Raw genomic sequence first — 23,526 nt, 5'->3', positions numbered from 1 at the left:
GGGAAAAGAGCCCGGCCCTGTCTCGTCATTCTGAGCCTACAGGACGGTGCACCCTGCCCTGGGCCCTGCCAAATTCTGCTCCTGGGAAGAGGAACCGGGGCAAGCGACCCCCGAGGAAGTCACAGCCCAGCTACAAACGCCTCGAGTCACTCTCTGCTCTCACCCATCTAGTAATGGTTCAGCCTGCAGCCTCCGACGACTACTAAGCCTGGCAGCCCGAGGACTGTTCCATTGACCCTGGGGGGGGGAGATGCAGCCTGAGAACCGGGCCTCATCACCAAGGCAACAGGCCGGAGTCCGCGAATTGGATTCGGGGCGGGGCAACCCCCCTCAATTTCTCCCCAGCATCCATATTAGGGCACAGGAAGAGGTGGGACCAGTACAGTCTTGGGGCGGAGAACTAGGAGCCAGGAACTCAGGGTGGCAAGCCAGGTCCCAGGGCGCGCCCGGGCCCCCCAGACGGCTAGTCCGGACCAGCCTCGACTGCCATCCCCGAGGGCCTCCCGGCGGCCTGGCCCAGCCCGGCGGAACAGCTCTGGGGCTGAGTCCTGTCCCGCCCGGCTGGGTCGGACCCAGCCTGGCAGGTTCCCGCCTGCCCGCGGGCCTGGGTCGGACTTTGCCCCCGGCCCGTCAGGGAGCGGAGGGGGCGGGATGATGCCTTCAGGCATCCTCGGCGCCTGGGCAGGCTGGTACAGGGCTGCCTCCTCCCCTGGGTATGTGCCCTTCCCTTCTGCCAGAAGGTCTAGGGTCCCCTTTACCCACTTCCATTTCAGCTGGGGGTGCGTGAGGTACCTTCAACTACGCAGTACCTAAAAGGAGGTCGCCCCCGGCACTAAGACGTTTCCCTCATCTGAGGACCTTCTTTCCACCCAAGTCAGAAGGCTAAAATCTCAAAGGGGGAAAATGGAAGAACTCATAGCCCCTGCTCCAGGAAGGGCAAGGAGGAGGTCTAAATAGCAAGGTTTCCAGTCAGACAGGTGGAACTTCAAGTAGTATGGGAGCCGCCAGAGGAAGGGGTGAGAGTCTCATCTCTTCCTCTTTCCCAGGCTCAGGTCTCCGGTAAGACAGGAGTGTTCTTTAGAGAGAAGCTTACGGACGGAACAGGGGCAACGTAGTAGACTCGGAGCTCACCTAGTGTAGGACAGAGAAGGAAATCCAAAGAGGCAAGAGAGAAACAGCTGTGTAGGGGTAGGGGGGAAGTCCAGCAGAGTAGGGGCACTGGAGAGGAAGGAGCTGGGGACATCCCAGTCTTTGAAGGACCCTTGTGACCCTTCAGTGCTCCCTCCCTTCTTGCCCTTGCTTGAACGGCTCCCCTCCCCCACCACAGTCTCAAGGGAGATTCCAGAAGCCGCTGAGTCTGCGGGCATGCTGCCAGGCCTGTGTCTCCTGCCCATGCTAATAACTGCAGCTGACATGTGGCCTGGCCCGAGGGGGTGCTGGCCACAGCGTTTGGGGGCAGGGCAGGATGGAGGGCAACATGTTGGGAAGCCGACCTGCCTGTCCCACTGGCCAGAAGGCCACACTGACTCACCCATGCCACAGCTGAAGCTGGCTAGGCCCAAGGGAAGTCCTGGAGAGAGGCCAGGTCTGCCCAAAGAGGGTCGAAAGGGAAGACAGAGTGGGTGGCTGGGGGAAAGGAGGCAGGCCAAGGGGAGACGTCCAGAGAGACGGATGGGGCCAGGTTAGTCTTCTGCAGACATGGAGACTGGGAGATACTTAAGACAGGCAGACAGACTGTCTGAGAAATAGTAATTATTATTTTAATAGCTAACACTTAGATGGTTCTTACCCTGGACCAGACACTGTTCTAAAGTGGCTTACATAAAGTTGCTCATTGGCTACTTCCAATGATCCAGGCAATTGCATGCTGTGTGAATTTCAATTAAACATACAAGAAACTGAGGCATAGGGAATGAAGGGCCTTTAATAATGTCTCAGAGCTAGGAGGAGGAGAATGAGAGGTGGCTCCCTCTTGAACCCTGCTGTGCTGCTGTGCTGTAGATGGGCATTTATGGAGAACCAGCAGCACACAAAGCTCTAGTGGGCTTTTTGCAGAGGACCTATCTTTTTTCCCTCACTGGGAGAAGTAGAGTTGGGCACAGAAAGGTGACAGTGGCAACAATGCAGAGTGGGGTCTTCCTTCATACTTTGTGTATGGGTGTTTGAGCAGGGGGTGGGGAAGAGTCCAACCAGGGAGAGGGCAGGGCCAGCCAAGCTGGTACAGCCGGTTCCAGGCCCCTACCATTCTCACTCTTGAGGCCTGGGCACCACCTCCTCAAGTCGCCCTGCTGGCGCCAGGCCTGCCCAGTGTGGAGAGTGTGTGGAGAGTGTGAAGATAGCCCCCTCCCCCACGCCACCTGGGCTACAGAACAGCACCAGGCTGGCCCTTCCTTGCCAGGTTTTACCATATCTCAGGGCCTGGGCCCAGGGGCTACCACTCAGGATAAGGAGGAAGTTAACCCCCACCACCCACCACCCACAGTCTCTCTGGGGCTTTTCGCCTTGGCACCAGGGACTTCTCCTTCTTATAAATAGTTTGGTGACCATTCTCCTCCCTGACCCCACTGGCCGGTGCCAGGGTTGCCACCAGGAAACTGGGCTGGGGGCTGCCTGTGAGTCAGCCAGTGGGCAGGCTGGGGCGGGAACCCACAAGTCACAGCACCTAGTCTCCTGTCCCTGCCCTTGGGTGTGAACTGGTGGCTGGGCCAGAAGAAACTAAGAATCAATCCCAGAGGTCTTCATCTTGGAAGCCCCAGCCAGCCAGCCAGCCCCCTCCCTCCCCTATTCTGTGGTTTTGGGGGTCCATTGGCCCTAATGTGGAGAGGAAGTTGCTTCGTTTTCTTGGAAACAGGCTATATCCTCACACTGATTCAACTGGGCCCAGAGGGAGTTTCCCACACAGCTGCCAAAGACTTGGGGGCCTGAGCTCCAAGGTGTCCCCTTTAAAAGAAATAACAGTAGAAAACAACGGATCCTGCCCAGCAGGGGAAGCCGGAGAATAGCAGGGAAGTAGGGTGATGTTGGGAGAGGAAGTGCCAGCATCTCTGGGCCCCACAGAACCTCAGCAAAGGGTGTGTGAGGGGAGTACAAGGGTGGTTGGCCTGTTAGGGCCTGTGTGAGTGCATGAGGCCTGCTCAGGGCTTCTGTCTACATGTTGATCCAAAGCTGCAGGGGGTGTGGGCCTATTTGTGAGAGTTCAGTTCTGCTTTGTGTGGATGGGGTGAGGGTGAGATTGTGTGTGAATGTGTGTGTGTGTGTGTGTGTGTGTGTGTTCTATTGGATGGGCCATATATGGCCCAATTCTGGGCATACATATAGCTAACATATTTATTTGTATCTGATTTGTGTGTGCAAGGTACATGTTTTGCTTTACATGTGTGAAATATCTGGATGTTTATATGTGATATATGGCTAGTATGGCCTGTACCTGCTTCTCCCCCCCTCCACACACACATACAGACCAGATATGGCTATACATATATTCCAAACCTAGATTGGGGGTATATTTTATGTCTGGTTTTTGTGGTCTATGTGTGCCTATGAGAGAGAGAAGCCTAGATGGTCTGTATGCTTTCTGTGTGCGCGGGTGCGTGTGTGTGTGTGTGTGTGTGTGCGCGCGCGCGCGCGCGCGCGCGAGTGTTATGTGGTCTGTGGCTGGGTTATGTGTACTCGAGAGAGCATGAGCCCTGTGTGGTTCATGAGCAGTCTGTGCGTGTCACTAGCCACAGCTTCTGTCAGGATATCTCCATGTTCATGTGTTCATCAGTGCTGGGCTGTGGCCTGTTTCTGACTCTCTGCACTAGGTATTATTGTTTGTCTAGACTGCATCTGAGAATGTGTCCATCTGTATCCTCCTGTTCATCTTTCATCTTGGTTAGGTCCATTAAGAGGTGGGCCTGGTGGCACAGGCCTTTAACCCTAGCACTCAGAAGTCAGAGGCAGGTGGATCTCTGTGAGTTGTAGGCCAGCTGGGGTCTACAAATTGAATTCCAGGCTAACAAGGGCTACACAGTGAGAACCTGTCTCAAAAAATTAAACAAAACCTCAAGGTGTGTGTAAGTCTTCATCTTCCAATGAATGTGCCACAATTATAGTGGTAGGTGCCTGGGGCACTCTGACATGGTATGTAGGTGACTGTGACTTCTCTGCACATCTGCCCATAGATGTATGTTTGTCTCTCCTGTTTCTGTATAGTAATAATATTGCTTGTGCATGTGGCCTAGAGGCTCTCAGTTTGTTTCTGTCCTGAGACTGTCAAACCACAAATGTGCACTTCTGTGTCTGATATCCAGCCAGCGTGCAAAGCTGGTTTATCTGGGTCCCACCTATCCTGAGTCTGAGCTTTGAAGTTCTGGGGATTGAATCCACTGCCTCTTCATGCTTACCAGATAGACCACTGAGCTACAGCCCCAGTCCCTCTGTCTCCTATTGTGGCTGCTCCCCTCTACCACAGAGTTCTTGTTTTTGACTTGACTGTCACTGTATTGGCCACGGCTGGGTGTCTTAACCAGATAGATGTCTGTTTTCCCTGTCTGTGTTTTCCTGACTAGGTAGATGTCTTGGTGGCTTGGGTCATAGAGTTTTGGTCCTCTGGACTTGCTCTCTCAGGATGACCGTGTATTTGTGTACATTCTTGTAGAGCACCCCTCACTTCACCCCTCCCCCGCAGTCTGGCCACTCTGGGCCATGTTTATTTTGCCCCCAGCCTATGTCTGCCCTGCCCTGGGAGGGGCTGACCCTCTTGTCTGTCCAGCTAGTCGTCCACAGGATGTTCCCTAGACGTTGTTTCCGGCCACCCGCAGGTCAGGACCCAGGCGTCCAGGGTGGTGGGGGTGGGGCGTTTATCGTGTAGGGGGGGTCCTTGTCAGGGCATGAGAATGAGGGTGGGGGGCGGGGAAGGGACTAGCCCAACTGGTTCCGCCTCATTCCTGCCCCGCCTCTCACTTCCTGGGTGCCAGCCCAGGGCTGGGGTGGACAGAATGAACCCCATGGCCTTAGAGTGCATGGGTGGGGCATGGAGTAGGTGTTTTCTACCGGGCAGCTGGACACCCAGGTCTGAAACACCTCCCTACCTCCGTGTCCAGCCCTGAATTCGGAGCGTCCCATCTATTATTCATCTAATCAGCACAACACCTCAACGAGGTGGACATAGTTTCAGATGGGGAAACGAGAGGAAAGAGGATTTGAACTGAACCGAACTCTGTACGCAGCCCCTTTCCCCTCTAAGCAGGGTGTGTGTCTGTGGGGTGCACTATGAGCCCCAGTCCCCGTGAGGCCAGGCTTTCAAGGGGGTACCCGCTTGCTCTGAGTCAAAAAAGCCCCTGAATGAAATGAATAAGAAAACGATTTTAACCGTTTCATTGCCACGATAGGCTCTGCCAGAACTTCCTGTGGGCTGGTGGGCGGGGGCACAGGGTTCCCGGAGCCCGGCCGGGGGAGGCTCTGTTAATTCAGGGATGGGGGAAGTGTCCCCAATGACTTTCGAAATGGCCAGTGAAAAGGGACGCCCACCCGGCCTCCTGTCCCCCGAAGGGTAACCCTTCACTCGAGGTATCCAGAACTTGATTCCTAGTCCTGGATGCCTTGAAGGGGGGTCCCAAAGTCCCCTCCCCAGGGGCCTGAGTCATACACAGGGAAAGCCGCGAGGCATGAGTCACTCAGGCAGAGCAAGGGTAGTGAGGCCGAGTGCGGCCTGGAGACCCCAGGGCTGGCTTTAGTCACGCACACCCTGGCCCTACTGACCCCCAGGCCTGCGGTGCAGAGATCAGGAGCGGGAAGCAAGCACATGGTCGGAGGGAGGAAGGGCAGAGCCGGAGGAAGCCAGGGCCCGGGTGATCCAGGAAGCTGTTTCCATGGCAACAGGGGGGGTGGCTCAGCTCTCTGGAGGAAGGTCTTCCCAGCAGGGACTGCCCCGCCCAGCGAGCTGGGGAAGCCCCCGTTCGTTCGACCCTGGGGCCCCGAGTTTCAGGTCGGGCAGGAAGGGGTTAACGGCAGTACTCCCCCCTCCCTCAGAGTTTCACCTGCGCTCCAAAGTCTCTGGCTCCGCAGCAGTGGGCCCCGCGCGCTCCCGCGGCTGCCCCCGTGCTCTCAAGCACGCGTACAGACACCCCACCCCCGGCTTGTACTCGCACGCACGACCGCGTCGGGTCCACGCACGCAGCGAACTCCGTCGTGTCTCACGTCACGAACGACGCACGCGCCCCCGCAGTGCGGGGTGGAGTCCTCCCAGAGGGACAGTGGCGGAGAGCGACGGTGGTGCTCATGTCCTTCATCCACTGAGTTGGCTGTCTTGTGTGACTTTGACACCCTCATCCACACACAAGGACACAAACAATTCTGACCCACAGTGTCACACAGGCACAGAATACACCTGACACACTCTAGCAGGAACCCTGTTTAGGCAGCCCTGCGAGCATTGACAGTCACACAGTCACACAGTCACACAGGGACTTACACCTAGAAGCAGTTTCTCAGCACATCTGCCATATAAAGGGATGTGGTAGACACACAAACATAACCATATGCACACACCAAAGTTTATATATGCTATACCATTGAGGCAATGTATAACAGCCTCTGTCACCTGGGATTTGGACTGTCCCACAAGTACCTCTCACATGGAAATTATGGCTGAGACGCATGGTAGAGACAGCCATGTCATCACTGAGTTACCACAGGCGACACACACAGATACTTAGACTGTTTAAAGGGGTATGATAAGCCGGGACCCATGATAAGGGCACATTATCACAGAAAAACAAAAGCTGGAGACAAGTAGTGTCTAATAAAACAGTCCCCTTTCTCAGAAACATGGAGTCTACCAAATTGGAGAACAAGAAGTAGGGTATGGTTACAGACATAGATCCTAATACCAACCTGAGGCACCAATTGTCATACATTTCTCACACAAAGAATAACACAGTGACCCAAAAGAAGGATCATCCTCAGAGGTTGTAGCTGGCAGACACAAGAAGACAAAATCAGAACAGAACAGTCTCCTAGACTTTGAAGTATGCAGAGAAACACAAGGGGATGTGGATGAGGCTCCCTGGTATCCCTAAACCCGAATTTTTGTTTGTTTTGAGACAGGGTCTCACTCTATAGCCCTGAAACTTGTTAAGTAGGTCAACTGAACTCAGCCTTGAACTCAGAGATCCACCTGCCTTTGCCTTCCTTGTGCTGGGGATTAAAGGTGTGTGCCACCAAGGCTGGGTAACCACATTTTTGGTTTGTTGTTTCTGAGACAGGGTCTTACTATGTAGACCAGGCTGAGCTTGAACTCATAAAGATCCATTTGCTTCCTTCTGAGTGCTGGGATTAAAGGTGACTACCAAGCTGACCTGTGCTTACTGTGTTTGAGACACTATCTTAGGATGTCCAGACTCACCTCCAACTTGCCTTGAACTCCTGATCCTTTTGTCTGCCCTTCCCAGGTGTAGATTTTACAGGTATGCACCACTACCCCTAGCTTTTTTTTCAAGCTTCTTTTTTAGATTCTTTTTTAAAATTCTTATGAGTGTTGGCCTACATGCATGTATGTGCACCAAGTATGTGCCTAAGTATGTCAAATCTCCTGGTACTGAAGTTATGGCTGGTTGTGAGCCACATGAACCAAACTGGGTCCTCAGCAGACACAAGTGATGTTACCATCCCCTGAGCCATCTCTCTAGCCCCTACATCTTGTAAACTGGTGTATTATGCACAGACTGATGCCCTGAACTTCCTGACAGCCATCAAATCACACACACATACTCAGTTGTACAAACTCAAGAATCCCAAGACACAAGTGGAGGCTAAACCAATCATAAACCCACCACCTCACACCTACACAGATATAAACACATTTCCCTTGACTTAGGAACACAACGTGGTGGGGCAGGAGCAGGATAGGAGCTTCTGCAGAACTAGAGTGACTGGGCATAGGAAAACTGTCAGTGTTTCCATGGTAATGGTACATGGAATTCACACAGAGGGTTTTACATACTCAATGGGGAGGGGGAGGGAGTATCCTCTGGTTGTAGAACTCAGGGTCCCCATCCCAGCTGTGATGACTGGATCAAAGTCCAGATGTGCAGGCTGAGGGGATGGGCTAGGGTCCAGCTGTGGCCTTAGGGAGGGGTTGAGTCACTCACTTCCCAGCATTACAACCCAGGCTGGGCCCAGCTGTCCCTGGAAACAAGTAGGAGGAGGTGGGATCCCCAAACCAGCTAGAGGTTACTGATCCAAACTTGCAGAGTGGGGACTCTTGGTTCCTACAAATGGAGGCCGTTAGATCTCAGCAAACTTTGAGGTTCACTATGTCTAAAATTCACTGGCATCCTTCTAAATATGAGGTCAGTAGCAAAGGAAAGGTTTGTGGCTCTTTTTAAAGAATTAAAGGTACTTAAATCCACAGCATGGCTCCTTGGTCGTAAAAACAGATTGTAAGTTTTCCCTGCTGCCAACATCACAGTTTCCTTTTCTTCCCCCAAAAGCTGGGACTCCCTGCTGACTCAAGGGGCTCCTTCCCCAGAAGAGAGTGAAGTACCTTCATTTATTTATTTGGTTATGTATCTACTTATTTATTTGACATAGGGTCCCTCTATCTGGCCCTTGCTGGAATTAAAGGTAGGTACCATCTCACTCAGCTCCTAACCTTCATTTAAATCTTTTTTTTTGTTTTTGTTTTTGTTTTTTCAAGACAAGGTTTCTCTGTATAGCTTTGGAGCCTATCCTGGCAATTGCTCTGGAGACCAGGCTGGCCTCGAACTCACAGAGATCCACCTGCCTCTGCCTCCCCAGTGCTTAAATCTTTTTTTTTTTTTTTCAGGTTTGTTTCTGTGTCTTCCAGACAGGGTTTCTGTGTGTAGGCCTGGCTGTCCTGGAACTCTCTCTGTAGACCAGGCTGCCCTCGAGCTCAGAGATCCACCTTCCTCTTCCACCCTACCTTTACTTAAGTCTTGACTTCCTGACATCTTGGATGCCTATAACGTCACTAAGTCACCCACCCAGCTGGATGGTGGTGGTACACATCTTTAATCCCAGCACTCGAGACAGAGGCAGGCAGATCTCTGTGAATTTGAGGTCAGCCTGGTCTACAGAGTGAGATCTAGGACAGTTACAAAGAAAAACCCTGTCTTGAAAAACAAAACAAAAAAATAGAAAAGCCAAAAAATAAACAATAAGTCACCTTCCCATACACAAATACCTGGATTCTCAGATTTCTTCTAAACTTCAAAATCACTGCAATGCCTCACCCCGAATTTTAGATGTCCCAGATGTCAGCCACACATTCTTGTGATCGTCATGGTTCCTGACTATGAGTGTGTGTCTCTGTGTGTAGGATAGCATAGCTTTGTTTCCACTTTGGGGTATTAACTTCTCTGGTGGACGTGGGATGGTGGAGCCAGCAGCAGCTCCCAAGCCCACGGGAAGCCAGTCCAGTTCCAAAGCACATTCCCCTCTCTATCCCTCTCCACAAGTTCCCAGAGACTGGAGTCTGGAAAACAAGGCGTGAAGAAGGGGTTGTGGAAGTGTGAATCAGCTTCCAAGCTCCCTGGTGTGTGCAGCTGAGAGTTTGAGTGGGTTGTAATCGAGTGTCTGTGGTAGACTGACAATTCTCTTGTAAGACTGAGGGAGGGAGGCTGATGTCACTGGACTCACCCCACTGGGACAGGGTCGCTGGATCCCCGGACTCCGCTTGATGCGCTTGATGCGCTGGATCCGGGCTCAACATCGCCCCCCTCCCCACCCGACCTGAACCCGCCCCAAGGCAGAGCTTGCCCGCTCCTCCCTCTGGGCACATCTAATAACCTCTAATTACAGCATATTACCCCACCCTCCTGCGGGGGAGGGGCTGTCAGTGGACCCAGGGGTCAAAGGGCGCGGTCTGGGACTTTACCCCTGGCGAAAGCCGGTGTACTTGTAGCCGTTTTTAGTCATCGGCAAAACGTGGGATTTGAATTTTTTAAAAAAAATATAAGTTTCTAAAATTAAGAAAACAGAAAACGGGGAATTAAAGTAGCCCTTGACTCTTAGGGTCATGAAGGACATTCGATTGTCTGTGAATATAGTTTAATGTAAGATTGCAAAGAGTAAGCACTCCACAAATGATGTCTTGAGACCATTGTTGGTAATTCTTTCTTTGAGCCCTCTGCGATCATCTAAGCGGGCTCAACCGGTGGAGGCACCCTTTTCCCTGAAGGTTTACCAGCGGTTTGCGCGCCCCCTGGTGGGTTTCAAGCGACCCACAGCTTGGGCCCAGCCAAGTATTTCAAGGCAAGATGCTGGAAGCACTGGGGAGGGACGGGAGGAGCCGGGAGCTCAACCGAAGGGGCTGACTCCCGGCTGGGCAAGCGCGTGTGTCCTTCACTCAGCATACGTGCCTGCTTGACCCTTCCTGCTCCCGACCACACCCGTTTCTTCTTGAAGCACTCCAGAGTCACTTCTCCGGGGAAGACTCTTTTATTAGTATCTCTCCGCCCATGTAAAGAAAGGCTCGGATCATAACGCGGCTATCATTAACAGGAAGGTTTCTTCCAGCTTCGGGGAAAGAACATGAATGTGCCTGTGAAATTAAGTGCGGTAGGTCCGCCTTAGAAGGACCACGAGGACCACTCCATCTCAGAAACAGGCCACGAGGAGCCACCACTGTGCCATCCGCACGCCTGGGCCAAACTGACACCTAGCGGCAGGATTTGTGCTCGCCTAACGTGCGGCATTCAAGATGGCGAGGGGGCGGGAAGAGAGGCAGGGGCTCGCATTTGGAAGAGATCACGTGTCTGGGGCGGAGCCTTGCCTAGGGGGCGGGGTGGAGCGGGGCGGCGCTCTAGGCCGAGCGGGAGGTCTGGGCTTCAGGCGCTCGCTGGTGGCGGACCCGGAGGCTGCTGCTGCGCGCCGGGGCTCCTTGGCCCGGATCGAATTCGATCCGGAGCCGTGAGTATGGACAAGGCCGAGCTATGCGGGTCTCTGCTCACCTGGGTAGGTCTGGGGGGCGGGGCTGGGTCAGGTGTGTGCCCTCTCTTCTCGCCCTGTCTTGGTCTTCTCTTCTCTGTCTTGGGGCTGGAAGGAGGAATAGGTCATAGGCTTGCTGGGCCGTTGGACTTTGACCTGACCACCTGCTCCTGTCACGTGGGCAGGCCTGAGAGGCAAGAACAGGTGAGGCCCCGCCCCTCTGGCGCACAGGCCTGGTCACATGTTAGCTGTGGGGACCAGGTGACTCGTGGTAACCTCCTGACTTAGGCTTGCAGGGTTTGTCGGACTAAGTGAAGGGAGGCCACGCCCCCTCCTGTCCAGGTGTGTAGAAGCCACGCCCCCTCTCACTGTGGGGTGTCTTGATGGCTAGGGTAAAGTGTGCAAAAGAAGTGTTCCAGATCTTGAATTTTCCTGTTGCCCCTTCTGGCCCCCTTTAGTTGCAGACGTTCCAAGTTCCACCCCCCTGTGCCAGCCCCCAGGACCTGAGCAACGGACTCGCCATAGCCCATGTGCTGAATCAGATGTGAGTGGGGGGCTGAGTGGGAGGATCCCAAAGGGCTCCCCAGCCAGCTCATCACCTTTCCTTCCCTAGAGACCCTTCCTGGTTCAATGAAGCGTGGCTCCAGGGCATCTCAGAGGACCCAAGTCCCAGCTGGAGGTTGAAGGTGACACATGGACTCATGACCAGGGAATAACTAGAGGATGGACTTAGGTGATCGTAAAGGGTCAGCTATACACATGTCCTGCATAATGGACAGGCAGACCTGGCAGGAGAAGGGCCAGAAGTCTGGTGATCAGCAAGCTATTTTTGTTCTTTATGTTGAGTACCCACCATAGACAAAAACTTGCCATCATTCTTTTGATGTGGGCAAAAAGCACATGCACAAACAGTTGTTAACTTCCAAGAGGTGTGGTGGCAAATGCCTATAATCCCAGCTATTTTGGTATGCTGAGTCAGGAGGATGGCAAATTCTCCATCAGCCTGGGCAACTTGTTAAGATCCTGTCTTAAAACTTTAAAGGTGGGGAGCAGGTATGTAGCTCAGCAATGGAGAATTTTCTCACCTTATACAAGGTCCTGAGTTCCATCTTTAGTAGCAGGGGATACAGTGGGGATGATAGCCGGGCCAGGTGGCACACAGGGGATCCCAGGACTTAGGAGGCAAGGGGATCAGGAACTCAAGGTCAATCTTGGTAGCTACACAGCAAGTCAGAAGCCATTCTGAGCCACAAGAGATGCTGTTTCAAAAAACAAAACTGGGCTGTAGGAATAGCTTAGTGGTCAGGAATGAATACTGCCCTTCCAGAGCATTCTAGTTCAATTCCCAGCACAGATATCAGGCAGCTCTGAACCACTTGTAACTCCAGCCTCAGGGGATCTGACACTTCTGGCCTCTGCAGGCAGGTGCACACACAGATACACACAGTAATTTAAAAAACAAAATAAATCCTAACAACAGTAACAGGAACAACAAAAAAACAGTGGGGCAGTGGTGGCACAAGCCTTTAATCCTAACATTTGGGAGGTAGAGATAGGCGGATCTCTCTATAGCATGAATTTCAGGACAGCCAGAGATACACAGAGAGAAACCCATCTAAGGAGGTAGTAGATTATTTTTTCTTTTTCCGAGACAGGGTTTCTCTGTGGCTTTGGAGGCTGTCCTGGAACTAGCTCTTGTAGACCAGGCTGGTCTCAAACTCACAGAGATCCGCCTGCCTCTGCCTCTCGAGTGCTGGGATTAAAGGTAAAGGCCACAATGCCTGGCAAGGACTATTTCAAGTACTATGGAAAGGCAGGGAATGGTTTTAGCAAAAGAAAGATACAGCCTGGCTTAGCCATTTAGAAGTTCCCCCTAGCTGCTTGGGGAGGAATGCAGAGTAGACAGCAAGAATAGATGAAGGGCTGGGAATGCACTTTGGCGGGCAACAGCTTGCCTAGAATTCAGCAGTGAGGGGCAGGAAGTATGGCTCAGTGGGAAAGCCCTTGTCTACCATACCTAAGGCCCTGGGTTTGATCACCAGAACTCCTATACCCCACCCCCACCTCCACCAAAAAAGGTGGGAGATGAGAGGCAGTGGGTACAGGCATCCAAGTGAGAGATAACATTGGTAGTGCCAGGTAGCAAGAAGCCATTGGACTCTGGGACTTGTGAATAAAGATGGTTAGGTAGACACTGAGTGTAGGCAGTGCAGATCAGCCCAGAGAAGGATGTTTAGAACAGGACCACACAACAAGGAGATAAGCAGGGAGAGAAAATTGGGGGCGGGGGTGAGGACAGATTTGGGAGCATTGTTCTAGACATCCATGCATAAATAACTCCTTGGCCTCACCAGGTCAGGAAACTGGAGAAGATCTTACAGAGCTTGATGGAATACTCAAAGGATGTGAGTAACTGCAAAGGGATTTAGGGGCCTGGGTTGGGAGACAGTTCCATGTGTGACCCTGACATTTTCTGTGTTCTTAGGTTCTGGGACATCCTTTATCAGAACAGCACCTTCCAGATGTGAGCCTCATTGGCGAGCTCTCAGATTCTGCAGAGCTTGGCAAACTGCTTCAGTTGGTACTGGGCTGTGCTATCAGTTGTGAGAAAAAACAGGGTATGAGGAGGGATAGAGGGAAGGAAGTCAAAGAGTTCTCAGAGGACACCCTGGGGAAATGCTCTTTTCGCTCTAACCCATCTCTGGTCTCAGCCTCTCACTTCCACCTTCATCCCCAGAGTATATCCAGAGAATTATGACACTGGAGGAATCTGTTCAACATGTAGTGATGGAAGCCATCCAGGAGGTAGGTGAAGACATCCCCTGTAACAATCCTGAAATGTCAGGGGAGGGGACATTGGGTAACTGGGCACAACCCTCACCCTGCCTGGTAAGGTCTGGTCTCTGCCTAGAAGTCAGCCATTCCAGATCTGTGTATGTCAACTGTAAGACCTGTAGCCTCAGAAGTGTTGGCCTTTTTCTGCACTAGAGGGAGCCTCTGGGCAGGAGTTATTGGGCTACACTAGCCTTGGGGAAGGGGAGAGAGAGGCTCCTAGGCTGATTTGTAGAAGTCTTGAATGAAGGTTGTGTCAGAGAGCCTAGCTCATCACAGTGCCCTCTTCTGCAGCTCATGACAAAAGACACTCCTGATTCCCTGTCACTGGAGAGTTATGGGAACTTTGATACACAGGTAAAATTAGAGAAACTTGCTGAAGGTCACAACCCAACCCCTGGATCTCTGGCTGTTAAGGTGGAAAGGCTTGTTCTTATGTAGTCTAGGCAGCACGAGTGAACTTTAGATCCGCCTGGCTCAGCCTCCTTGTAGCTGGGATCACAGAAGAGCATCTGATAAAGGGGCTGGTTATCTTTAAACTTAGTCAACCATCTCTGTCTCTTCAGTCTTAGCCTCACCCCTTGGCCCATCTCAGGGTTAGAAAATCACTCTTCTTCCATTTTCTTAGGACCCCAGCCCACTCTGAGATCCTGGGGTTCCTTGACTTTTCCCCAGGGTCCCTGGAAATCACAGCTTTTCTACTCCCCTCCCCCCTTCTAACTGGATCCCCAAGTCCTTCATCTCCCTCCCCTTGTTCATCTCCTCAGTCCCGAAGATACTATTTCCTGAGTGAGGAGGTGGAGGGTAATGAACTTCAGCAGCAGTGCCTGGATCTGGAGCGGCAGGTGGGTGAGGCTGAGGGAACAGGGCCACTTGCATAAATCTACCTACATAAAACCTGGTTCATGCTCCAGTTCACCTGTCTTCCCCGCCCACAGCTTGTGCTCCTTTCAGAGGAGAAGCAGAATCTGGCACAAGAGAATGCTGCCCTACGGGAACGGGTGGGCCGCTCGGAAGTGGAGAGTGCCTCAGGCCTCACGGCTAAGAAGCTATTGCTCCTGCAGTCACAGCTGGAACAGCTGCAGGAGGAGAACTTCAGGTATGATCAGCCGGGGGTGGGGCCAGGGCACTGGGGCCAAAGGGCATCCTTCTGTGTGTCTTTCTCCTGACACCCCAGGCTGGAGAGCAGCAGGGAAGATGAGCGGCTGCGCTGCATGGAGCTGGAGCGGGAGGTCACTGAGCTGCAACAACGGAACCAAGCACTGACCAGCCTATCCCAGGAGGCTCAAGCGCTAAAGGACGAGATGGATGAGCTTCGGTAGGTAGCAGGTCCTGAACGCCCACCACACACCTGCAACATTGGCACAGAGTGCTCTCTAGTGCTATGGCACCTCCAATTCCAAAATGCTGAGTGGACTTATAAACCATACCTCCTAAGCTCCAACATGCCATCCTGAACCACACAGGGCCACTAAGGCCCACTACAAAGAGATCCCTGGATCCATGGAGCTCCCTTGGTTTCATGGTGTCATTAGCCAACACCTGACAGCACAACCCCTACTCCCCACCCCCATTTAATACTCTCCAGACTCCCCATTTGGATCCTGTCATGCCCCTGGATTCTAGGGTGTCCTCTAAGACTGTATCATCACAGCCCCCTGTGAACCTACTGTGTCTGTATCCCCAAGATCTTTCCTATAGTCCTCTATACTCTTAAACTTCTGAAGACTCCTCACAACTCTCACATGGCCCGAAAGTGTCCTTATCACTCACTTTGTTATCCCATAGCTCTTCTATGTCTGTGCAGTTCCTTTCCATTATAACCTGTTACCCTAATGATCCCTGTGGAGCAACAGACCTGGCCTTCACCTCGAATGCGAATCCCTCAGGCTGAAACCCTTCCCAACATCCCAGCTAGCCTCTGAAATTTCCACTCCCTATGCCCTTGTCAGGCAGTCCTCTGAACGTGCAAGGCAGCTGGAGGCCACTCTGAACAGCTGCCGTCGCCGCCTGGGTGAGCTGCGGGAGCTCAGGCGGCAGGTGCGGCAGCTGGAGGAGCGTAATACGAGCCACGCTGAGCGCACGCGACAGCTGGAAGAGGAGCTGCGCAGAGCAGGATCCCTGCGTGCCCAGCTCGAGGCTCAGCGCAGACAGGTAAGGCAGGTAGCCTTGCTTAAAGGCTAGACCCATCGTTAATAGTCTATTCCCAGCACATCTCTGTAGCCCTCCATCTTGTATCACTAGACCACGCCCTCTAGATGCACCGCTTGCCTGGCCAGGTTCGTAAGCCCCACTTCTCTTAAGCACGCGTCAGCTTCATCCCAACTTCTTGGCACCACCAGGTCCCTTCTGGTTCCACCCCCTCTTCTGCTGCTCCATGCTGCCCCTCCTATCTCTGCTGTCCTCTCCTTTTCCCCATGATTTCTTGGTGTAGCCCTGGCTTACCCACAACTAGCTCTGTGGACCAGAATGACCTCGAATTCAGAGATCCACCTGCCTCTGCCTTCTGAGTGCTGGGATTAAAGGAGTGCACCACCAACGCCCCACCCACCTTCTTTTTTTTTTTTTTTAAATATATATGTATGGACGTTTCCTCTGCATGTGTGTCTGTGTGCCATATGTTTGCCTGGTGTTCATGGAGGCCAGAAATTACATACGGTTGTGAACTGCCATGTGGGTGCTAGGAACCCTTATCCTCTGGAAGAGAGGAGCCAGTGCTCTTATCTGTTGAGCCATCTCTCCAGCCCCCAACTTCCCTTCTTTTCTTAAGTTTCATTTTATTTATTTTGTGTGAGTGTGGGAGTGGGGTTCAGAAGACAACTTGCAGAAGCTGGTCTCTCTTCCTGCTCTGTGGGCTCCAGGGATTGAGCTCAGGCCGTCAGGCTTGGTGGCATGTGCTTTCCTTCCATCTGTCGAGTCCCAAGCCAGCTCCTCTTCTGCAGGTGCAGGAGTTGCAAGGCCAGTGGCAGGAAGAGGCCATGAAAGCTGAGAAGTGGCTATTTGAATGCCAGAACCTAGAGGAAAAGTGTGACTTGGTGACAAAGGAGAAGGAGGTAAGACTGAGTGAGGCCCTGCAGCCAGAGCCCTGTGTGTCCTGGGATAGCCCATTTCCCAGGAGGTCCAACTGGCATCTTGCATCCTGTCCCTGTAGCGGCTGTTGACAGAGAGGGACTCCCTGAGGGAGGCCAACGAGGAGCTCCGCTGTGCCCAGCTGCAGCCGAGGGGATTGGCTCAGGCTGGTGAGTTTCAGGTCTGGGTTGGAGATGGTCTGTGACTGTACTTTAGCCCTCAAAGATGACCTTCAAAAGGACCCAGGGATAGAAACTGTGGGTACACAGAAACCTGAAGATTTCTTGTTTTCTTCAGACCTCTCTCTGGATCCTACCCCTTCTGGCCTGGAAAACTTAGCAGCAGAGATCCTGCCTGCAGAGCTCAGGTACATTGGGACCTCTTAAGATCTGGACCCATCCATACTAGGCTTTTCCTCATCCCTACTCTCAGAGTGCAAGCCTAAAGCCTACCATTTGTTTTGGTTGCCTGGTTTAGGCTCCCCTGTTCCTTGTTCCTGCTTCTGCTCTGCTCTGGCTACAGGTGCTACTGTTCCAAAGGCTCTTCAGAGGTTTTTTTCTTTTGTTGTTTTTTTGAGATAAGGGTTTCTCTGTGTGACAGTCCTGGCTATCCTAGAGCTCACTTTGTATACCAGACTGGCCTTGAACTCACTGAGATCCACCTGTCTCTGTCTCCAAAGTGCTGGGATTAAAGGCATGTGCACCACCACCACCCTGGCTTCAGAAACTTTCATTGCACAAATTCAATCCAAGCCATGTGCCTCTACTCCAGATGCAAAATTCCTACATTTTAGCTCTGCTTACTTTGATCTGAGACCCAGGTTCCTGCCCTCGTTTCATTGGAGCCCCTACTAGGTCCAGTTCCTTTTACCCTGCTTTGGTAACTCCTACCTAGCTCTTACTCTTTCCACAGCTGGATGCAAGTGCTCTGAACCTCCCCGCCCCCAACCTGCACACCTCTTTGGAGCTCTGTCCACTTCGATTTCCCTCATTAGTCAAGTCCTCCATCCACCGTGCCCAGGTCAGCCCCCAGAGCCTGTGCAACTGGAGCCAGGTCCTCAGTACTCTAACCCAAGGCAGGCTAGGCTCTTTCGAAGGGAGCATTCGGCCCAGAGTTTCACCTAATGGGCCGTTTAGGAGCACAGCTCTACTCCTCCGTGTTCCTCAGAGAGACGCTCCTGCGGCTTCAGCTGGAGAACAAGCGACTGTGCCAGCAGGAGGCCTCAGACCGCGAGCGACAGGAAGAGCTGCAGCGCCACTTGGAGGAGGCCAACCGTGCACGCCATGGGCTGGAGACTCAGCACAGGTAAGAGCCATAGTCAGCTTGTTTGGAAGGGAGATCTAGACATGACCAAATGCAAGTACTGAGCACCCTTCCCCACCAGGCTGGATCAGCAGCAGCTGTCTGAGCTGAGGGCCCAGGTAGAAGATCTACAAAAGGCCTTGCAGGAGCAGGAAAGCAAGGCTGAGGACGTGAGTGCCTGCCTCCTCCTTACCTTGCCCCCCCCCCCCCCCCCCCCCCCCCCCCCCCGCCCAGTGCTCCCCAGTAATCTTCTTTTCTCCCCAACCCCCTGCTGCCCGGTGCCCGATGAAGGCCACTGTGAGTACCACAGTCCAGGGAGGCACCCTGTCGTTACCCACACAGATTTTCATACCTTGTCTCCCATCCCCTCACTTCCTGTTGCTTCTCTCCCCCAGCCCACCCTGCTGAAGAGGAAACTGGAGGATCATCTGTAAGTGCAGACAACTGTCACTCCTGGGGTAGGAACCCTTGGGGCCAAGGTGTGGAAAATTGTGGGTGAGGAGATCCAGTCAGCTCAGGTCAAGTACAGTCTTTATTTTGAGACAGGATGTCATGTAACTGAAGCTGGCCTTGAATTCCTGCCCCTCCAGCCTCTCTGCCTCCCAAGTGCTGAGATTACAGGTGTAAACTACCATGTCTTGCTCTTAAGTGTGATCTTCTGTTTGCTTTATTTGTTTATTTATTTATTTTTTTCAAGACAGGGTTTCTCTGTCTTGTTTTGGAGCCTGTATTGTTTGGAACTTGGTAGGTAGACCAGGCTGGCTTCGAACTCATAGAGCTCCACCTGCCTCTGCCTCCTGAGTGCTGGGATTAAAGGCATGCGCCACCAATGCCCGACCCTATTTGCTTTATTTATGTGTATGAGTGTTTTGAAGGCTCCCAGCCCCTAGGACTTGAGTTACAGGATAGCTGTCAGCTACCATGTGGGTACTGGGAACCATCTTGGGTCCTCTACAAGAACAGCAAGTGATCTTAACCCCCTTCTTGTTTTATTATGAAACAAGTTCGCTCTAAATTTTTTTGGGGGGGTTTCCAAGGCAGGGTTTCTTTGTGGCTTTGGAGGCTGTCCTGGAACTAGCTCTTGTAGACCAGGCTGGTCTCTAACTCACAGAGATCCACCTGCCTCTGCCTCCCAAGTGCTGGGATTAAAGGCGTGCGCCACCACTGCCCAGCTGAAACAAGTCCTCTCTGTAGCCCAGACTGGTTGAGGCCCTGTAATCCTCCTGCCTCAACTTCCCTCCTGTTGTGGTCATAGCATGTACCATTATGCTTGGCTCAGAATCTCCTTTAGAAAAAGCAGGGGATGGTGGTACTGGCCTGTGATTCCAGCACTCAGGAGAGAGACAGAGGAGGGTCAGAAATCCAAGGCCATCCTGGGGATACATGAGACTCCATCTCAAGCAGAGAAAGGGGCAAATGGTCAAGGCACAAATGGGGGCTAACCACCTTGACATATGGGGCTCTGTGAGCAAACCCCCAGCCAAGTGACCACATCTCTGACTTAGTGGTAGAGCACTGGACTGGATGCACAAGGCTTTTGGGTTCCACCCTTAGTACCACATAAAGTAAAAAACAGAGATAGGCCTGGGGCTTGAGAGATGGCTCAGCAATTAAGGTCACTTGCTAGTCTTCCAGAGGAAGTGTGAATCTCAGTTCCCCATGTCAGGTGGCTCATAATCACCTGTAATTCAGTAACTCCAGCTCCAGGGAGTCCAATACCCTCTCACCCTCCCCAGGCACACAGATACATGTGGTATACACTCAGAACCACATATAACAAACAATAAGAACCCCCCCCCCAAAAAAAAAAAAAAAACAGCCTGACTGCTGGACAGAAAATGAAGCTGAGGTGTTAAAGTGGGAGAGGATGGCCAGGGATGAAGGGATGAGGAGGACCAGACCAGCTTGGGAACTATGGGATGGGGAGATAGTTAGATAGAGCAAGAAGGTCTTAGTGGCTATAATGAAGCTTCTGACTTGCTGGAGTACCACTAGGACGAAAGAGAAGCCAGTGGGCCAGGAGTGTGTCTCTGCTATAGAGCATTACCCCCAGAGTTCAGTGAGATGCTGGGGTGTGGCCCAATGGCAGAGTACTTGTCTAGCATGGTCAAGGCCCAGGGTTATGTCCCCAACACCATGGGTGGATGAATGGATGGATGGATGGATGGATGGATGGATGGATAGATGGGCAGACAGAGATGCCAGCCCAAGATCATCCACTCTTTCCATGCCCACAGGCAGAAGCTGCATGAGGCTGATCTGGAGCTGCAGAGGAAACGAGAGTACATTGAGGAGTTGGAGCCTCCCACTGACAGCAGTAGTAAGTGGGGCTCAGCAGTGGCCAGAACTAGAGAGATCCCACAGTGCAGCGTAGAACTTAGAGACTTTGTTCTTCAGCAGCTCGTCGGATTGAGGAGCTACAGGACAGCCTTCAGAAGAAGGATGCAGACTTGCAGGCCATGGAAGAACGCTACCGCCGCTATGTGGACAAGGCACGCATGGTAAAGATGCTAGGTGTCCCACTATCCTCCTGCTTCAGGTCCTATGCCTTGGGCTGCCCATCAGTTCATATCTGCCAGTTTGTGTATCTCTGCCCTCTGCATTCACACCCTCCATACCACATCATGTCATATAGGCTTTTGCATGGTCCTGCCACCAAGGGCTGTCATCCTTTGCACTCCAGTGTGTCAAGGGGGTCTGCAAAGAAGCTTCAGGGCATGGCTCAGTGATAGAACTTCTGTCTTAGATATGGCTAAGTGATAGAATGCTTGTCTATAATCTACCAGCTGGGGGTGGGGTATGTGGCTCAGTAAGTTATACTTGCTTAGCAGGCAGGAGACTCTGAGGTCAGTCCCTAGATTTCCAAAAAATAAGCAGATATATAACATAAAGCCAAAGTAAGGCATCTGGGTGGTTCAAGTCTGTATTCCCAACTATTCTGCAGACTTAGCCAAAATGGAAAATAAAGAGCCAGGCATGGTGATATACTCCTTTAATTCCACACTAGGGAAGCAGAGGCGGGTGGGTAGATTTCCATGAGTTTGAGGTCAACCAGACTGCATAGAGAGAGACCCTGTTTTAGACAGACAGACAGATAGAAGGAAACAGGTCCAGGTGTGGTGGCACCTTGTGACTCAGGCAAGAGGGTCATAAGTTTGAGACCTGATCTGAATGAGAACCTATCTCAAATGACAAAACAAAATAGTGATAGAGCTATGTTGCCTAGCATAGCTCAACATCAAATTCAATCAGTCCCTTGGACTGCAAAAATGTCACTATCATTATAATCAAGGTCACTCTCCTGTGATTTTTTTTTTTTTTTCTAATCCCTAGGTCATTCAGAACCTGGAACCCAAGCAGAGGCCGCCCACTGGGGTGTCCCCAGAACTCCATACCCTGAGGACACAGCTCTGGGAGCGGAACATGAGAATACGGCACCTGGAGGTGGGTACCCCATCCCTCCCCTCTGTGCAGCCCTCAGCACACCCAGGCCCCTGACTCTTGCTTCCCTGGCAGATGGACTATGAGAAGAGTCGGAGTCAGCGGGAACAAGAGGAAAAGCTGCTCATCAGTGCCTGGCACAGCATGGTAAGCAGGCTGCCTCCATGGCTGGTTCATCAGGCTCACATGGCATAGGTAGGCTCACTTACTCCCTGTCAATCATACCATCTCCACAGGGCATGGCCTTGGAGCAACGGGCTGGGGAAGAGCAGTCTCCTGCCCATGCCCAGTCATTCCTGGCACAGCAAAGACTGGCGACCAATGCACGCCGAGGACCCCTGGGACGCCTGGCTTCTCTGAGCCTTCGCCCCACTGATAAGCACTGACAGACCTCAACTTCCTGCTGCCTGCTAGAGTCCTCCAGCTCACATGGTACCCGGCTTGGGGCGTTGACCTTGATTGAGGCTATGACTTCTGCCCTTTGCTTCCTTAGATGGGAGAGAAGGGGAGAGGCTGGTATCAGGTGTAGGCCTATTCTTTTTAGCAATGTGATTCTTATCCTTGATTCTTCTCCTGGGCCTCATGAACTCCTTGGGAAGAGCCTGATTTTTATATTTGAAAAGAATAAAGACTTTAAATCTGTCATGAATGGACTCTGGACACCATGGTGAGGACTAAAAAGTGGGCTAGACTGGCCAGTGGTAGTGCGCAACTTTAGTCCCAGCATTCGGGAGGCAGAGGCAGGCAGATCTCTGTGAGTTCGAGGCCAGCCTGGTCTACAGAGAAAGTTTCAGTTCAGGCTCCAAAGCTACCAAAGAAACTCTGTATCAAAAAAAAAAAAAGGGGGGGGGGGGATGGGGGAGGGATAGGGCCACAGACCATTGCTTTTATTTATTTATTTATTTATTTATTGGTTTTTCGAGACAGGGTTTCTCTGTGGCTTTGGAGGCTGTCCTGGAACTAGCTCTTGTAGACCAGGCTGGTCTCGAACTCACAGAGATCTGCCTGCCTCTGCCTCCCGAGTGCTGGGATTAAAGGCGTGTGCCACCAACGCCTGGCCAGACCATTGCTTTTAAGAACCACTTGTCTTGCATCCTCTTGTCCCCTCCCTCCCTCCTTCCCTCCCTTCTTTCCTTCTCCACATTTTTTTTTTTTTCACATGTATAAGTATTTTGCCCTTGTGTATGTTTGTGTGCTATGTATGTGCTTGGTACCCACAGAGGCCAAAAGAGGGCTTCAGAACCCCTGGAACTAGAGTTACAAATGGGGTGAGACACCATGTGGATGCTGGGAATTGAACCCTGGTCTCCTGGAAAAGGAGCCACAGTGCTCTTAACCACTGAGCAATCTCTCCCAGTCCTTGTCTTGCATTCTTGTGGGGTTTTTGTTTGTTTTGTTTTGAGACAGGGTTTCTCTTTGTAGCCCTGACTGTCCTGGAACTTGCTCTGTAGACCAGGCTGGCCTTAAATTCACAGATCTGCCTGATTCTGACTCCTAGAGAGTGAGGACTAAATGTGTGTGCTACCACTGCCTGGCTCCAGCTTTTCATTCTTATTAAAGTGTGAGTGACCAGTAACACAATGACAGATGAGAAAATTGTGGAGTTTTTGTTGTTATTATTTGTTTTAAAAAGCTGGGGAGAAAGCCAGGTGTGGTGGTGAATGCCTTTAATCCAAGCACTTGAAAGGTATATCTCTGCCACTTTGAGACCAACCCTGGTCTACAGAGTGAGTTCCAGGACAGGCTCCTAAAGCTACAAGAAACCCTGTCTCAAAAACAAACAAACAAACAAAAAGAAAGAAGGAAAAGGAGCCAGGGAGACTGCTCTGTCCAATTGTTCATGAACTGAGTTTGATCTCCACCAACCACAAAAACCTGACAGTTGCTGCATGTTCCTGTATCCCCACTCTGAGGAGTTGAGGGACAGGTCAAGCTAGAGAGCTCTCTGGC

At 52.1% G+C, this 23,526-nt stretch overlaps 1 protein-coding gene across 10 annotated transcripts; it reads left to right on the top strand.

The window, feature by feature from the left end:
• Positions 1-10,284: 10,284 nt before the first annotated feature.
• On the top strand, positions 10,285-22,225 carry Hook2 (hook microtubule tethering protein 2). Of its 10 annotated transcripts, none has more exons than XM_035442539.1 (23): positions 10,285-10,563; positions 11,391-11,476; positions 11,546-11,618; positions 13,287-13,337; positions 13,418-13,550; positions 13,670-13,737; positions 14,059-14,121; positions 14,532-14,609; positions 14,703-14,863; positions 14,942-15,082; positions 15,717-15,918; positions 16,707-16,817; positions 16,916-17,003; positions 17,131-17,200; positions 18,001-18,138; positions 18,218-18,305; positions 18,427-18,432; positions 18,531-18,565; positions 20,373-20,455; positions 20,533-20,636; positions 21,469-21,579; positions 21,652-21,723; positions 21,813-22,225. In XM_035442539.1, the coding sequence occupies exons 1-23, from the start codon at positions 10,537-10,539 to the stop codon at positions 21,960-21,962; spliced, it is 2,139 nt and encodes a 712-aa protein (XP_035298430.1). In that variant the 5' UTR covers positions 10,285-10,536; the 3' UTR covers positions 21,963-22,225. The 10 variants fall into 10 exon arrangements, with proteins under 10 accessions (XP_035298430.1, XP_035298432.1, XP_035298431.1 ...); XM_035442540.1 differs by lacking the exon at positions 10,285-10,563 and adding an exon at positions 10,797-10,959 and having other exon boundaries at positions 21,667-21,723; XM_035442536.1 differs by lacking the exon at positions 10,285-10,563 and adding an exon at positions 10,798-10,959 and having other exon boundaries at positions 20,536-20,636.
• Positions 22,226-23,526: the final 1,301 nt, after the last annotated feature.

Source organism: Cricetulus griseus, chromosome 3 (genome assembly GCF_003668045.3).
Source record: "Cricetulus griseus strain 17A/GY chromosome 3, alternate assembly CriGri-PICRH-1.0, whole genome shotgun sequence".
Lineage (NCBI taxonomy): Eukaryota > Metazoa > Chordata > Mammalia > Rodentia > Cricetidae > Cricetulus > Cricetulus griseus.
This window is presented reverse-complemented; position numbering and strand designations above follow the sequence as displayed.

Coding starts and splice junctions, on each gene's coding strand:
- Hook2 (XM_035442541.1), top strand. CDS start 10,921: ATGGACAAGGCCGAGCTATGCGGGTCTCTGCTCACCTGG. Junction 11,619..13,286: donor GTCCCAGCTGGAGGTTGAAG/GTGACACATGGA, acceptor TGGCCTCACCAG/GTCAGGAAACTGGAGAAGAT. Junction 18,139..18,217: donor GGGCTGGAGACTCAGCACAG/GTAAGAGCCATA, acceptor CTTCCCCACCAG/GCTGGATCAGCAGCAGCTGT.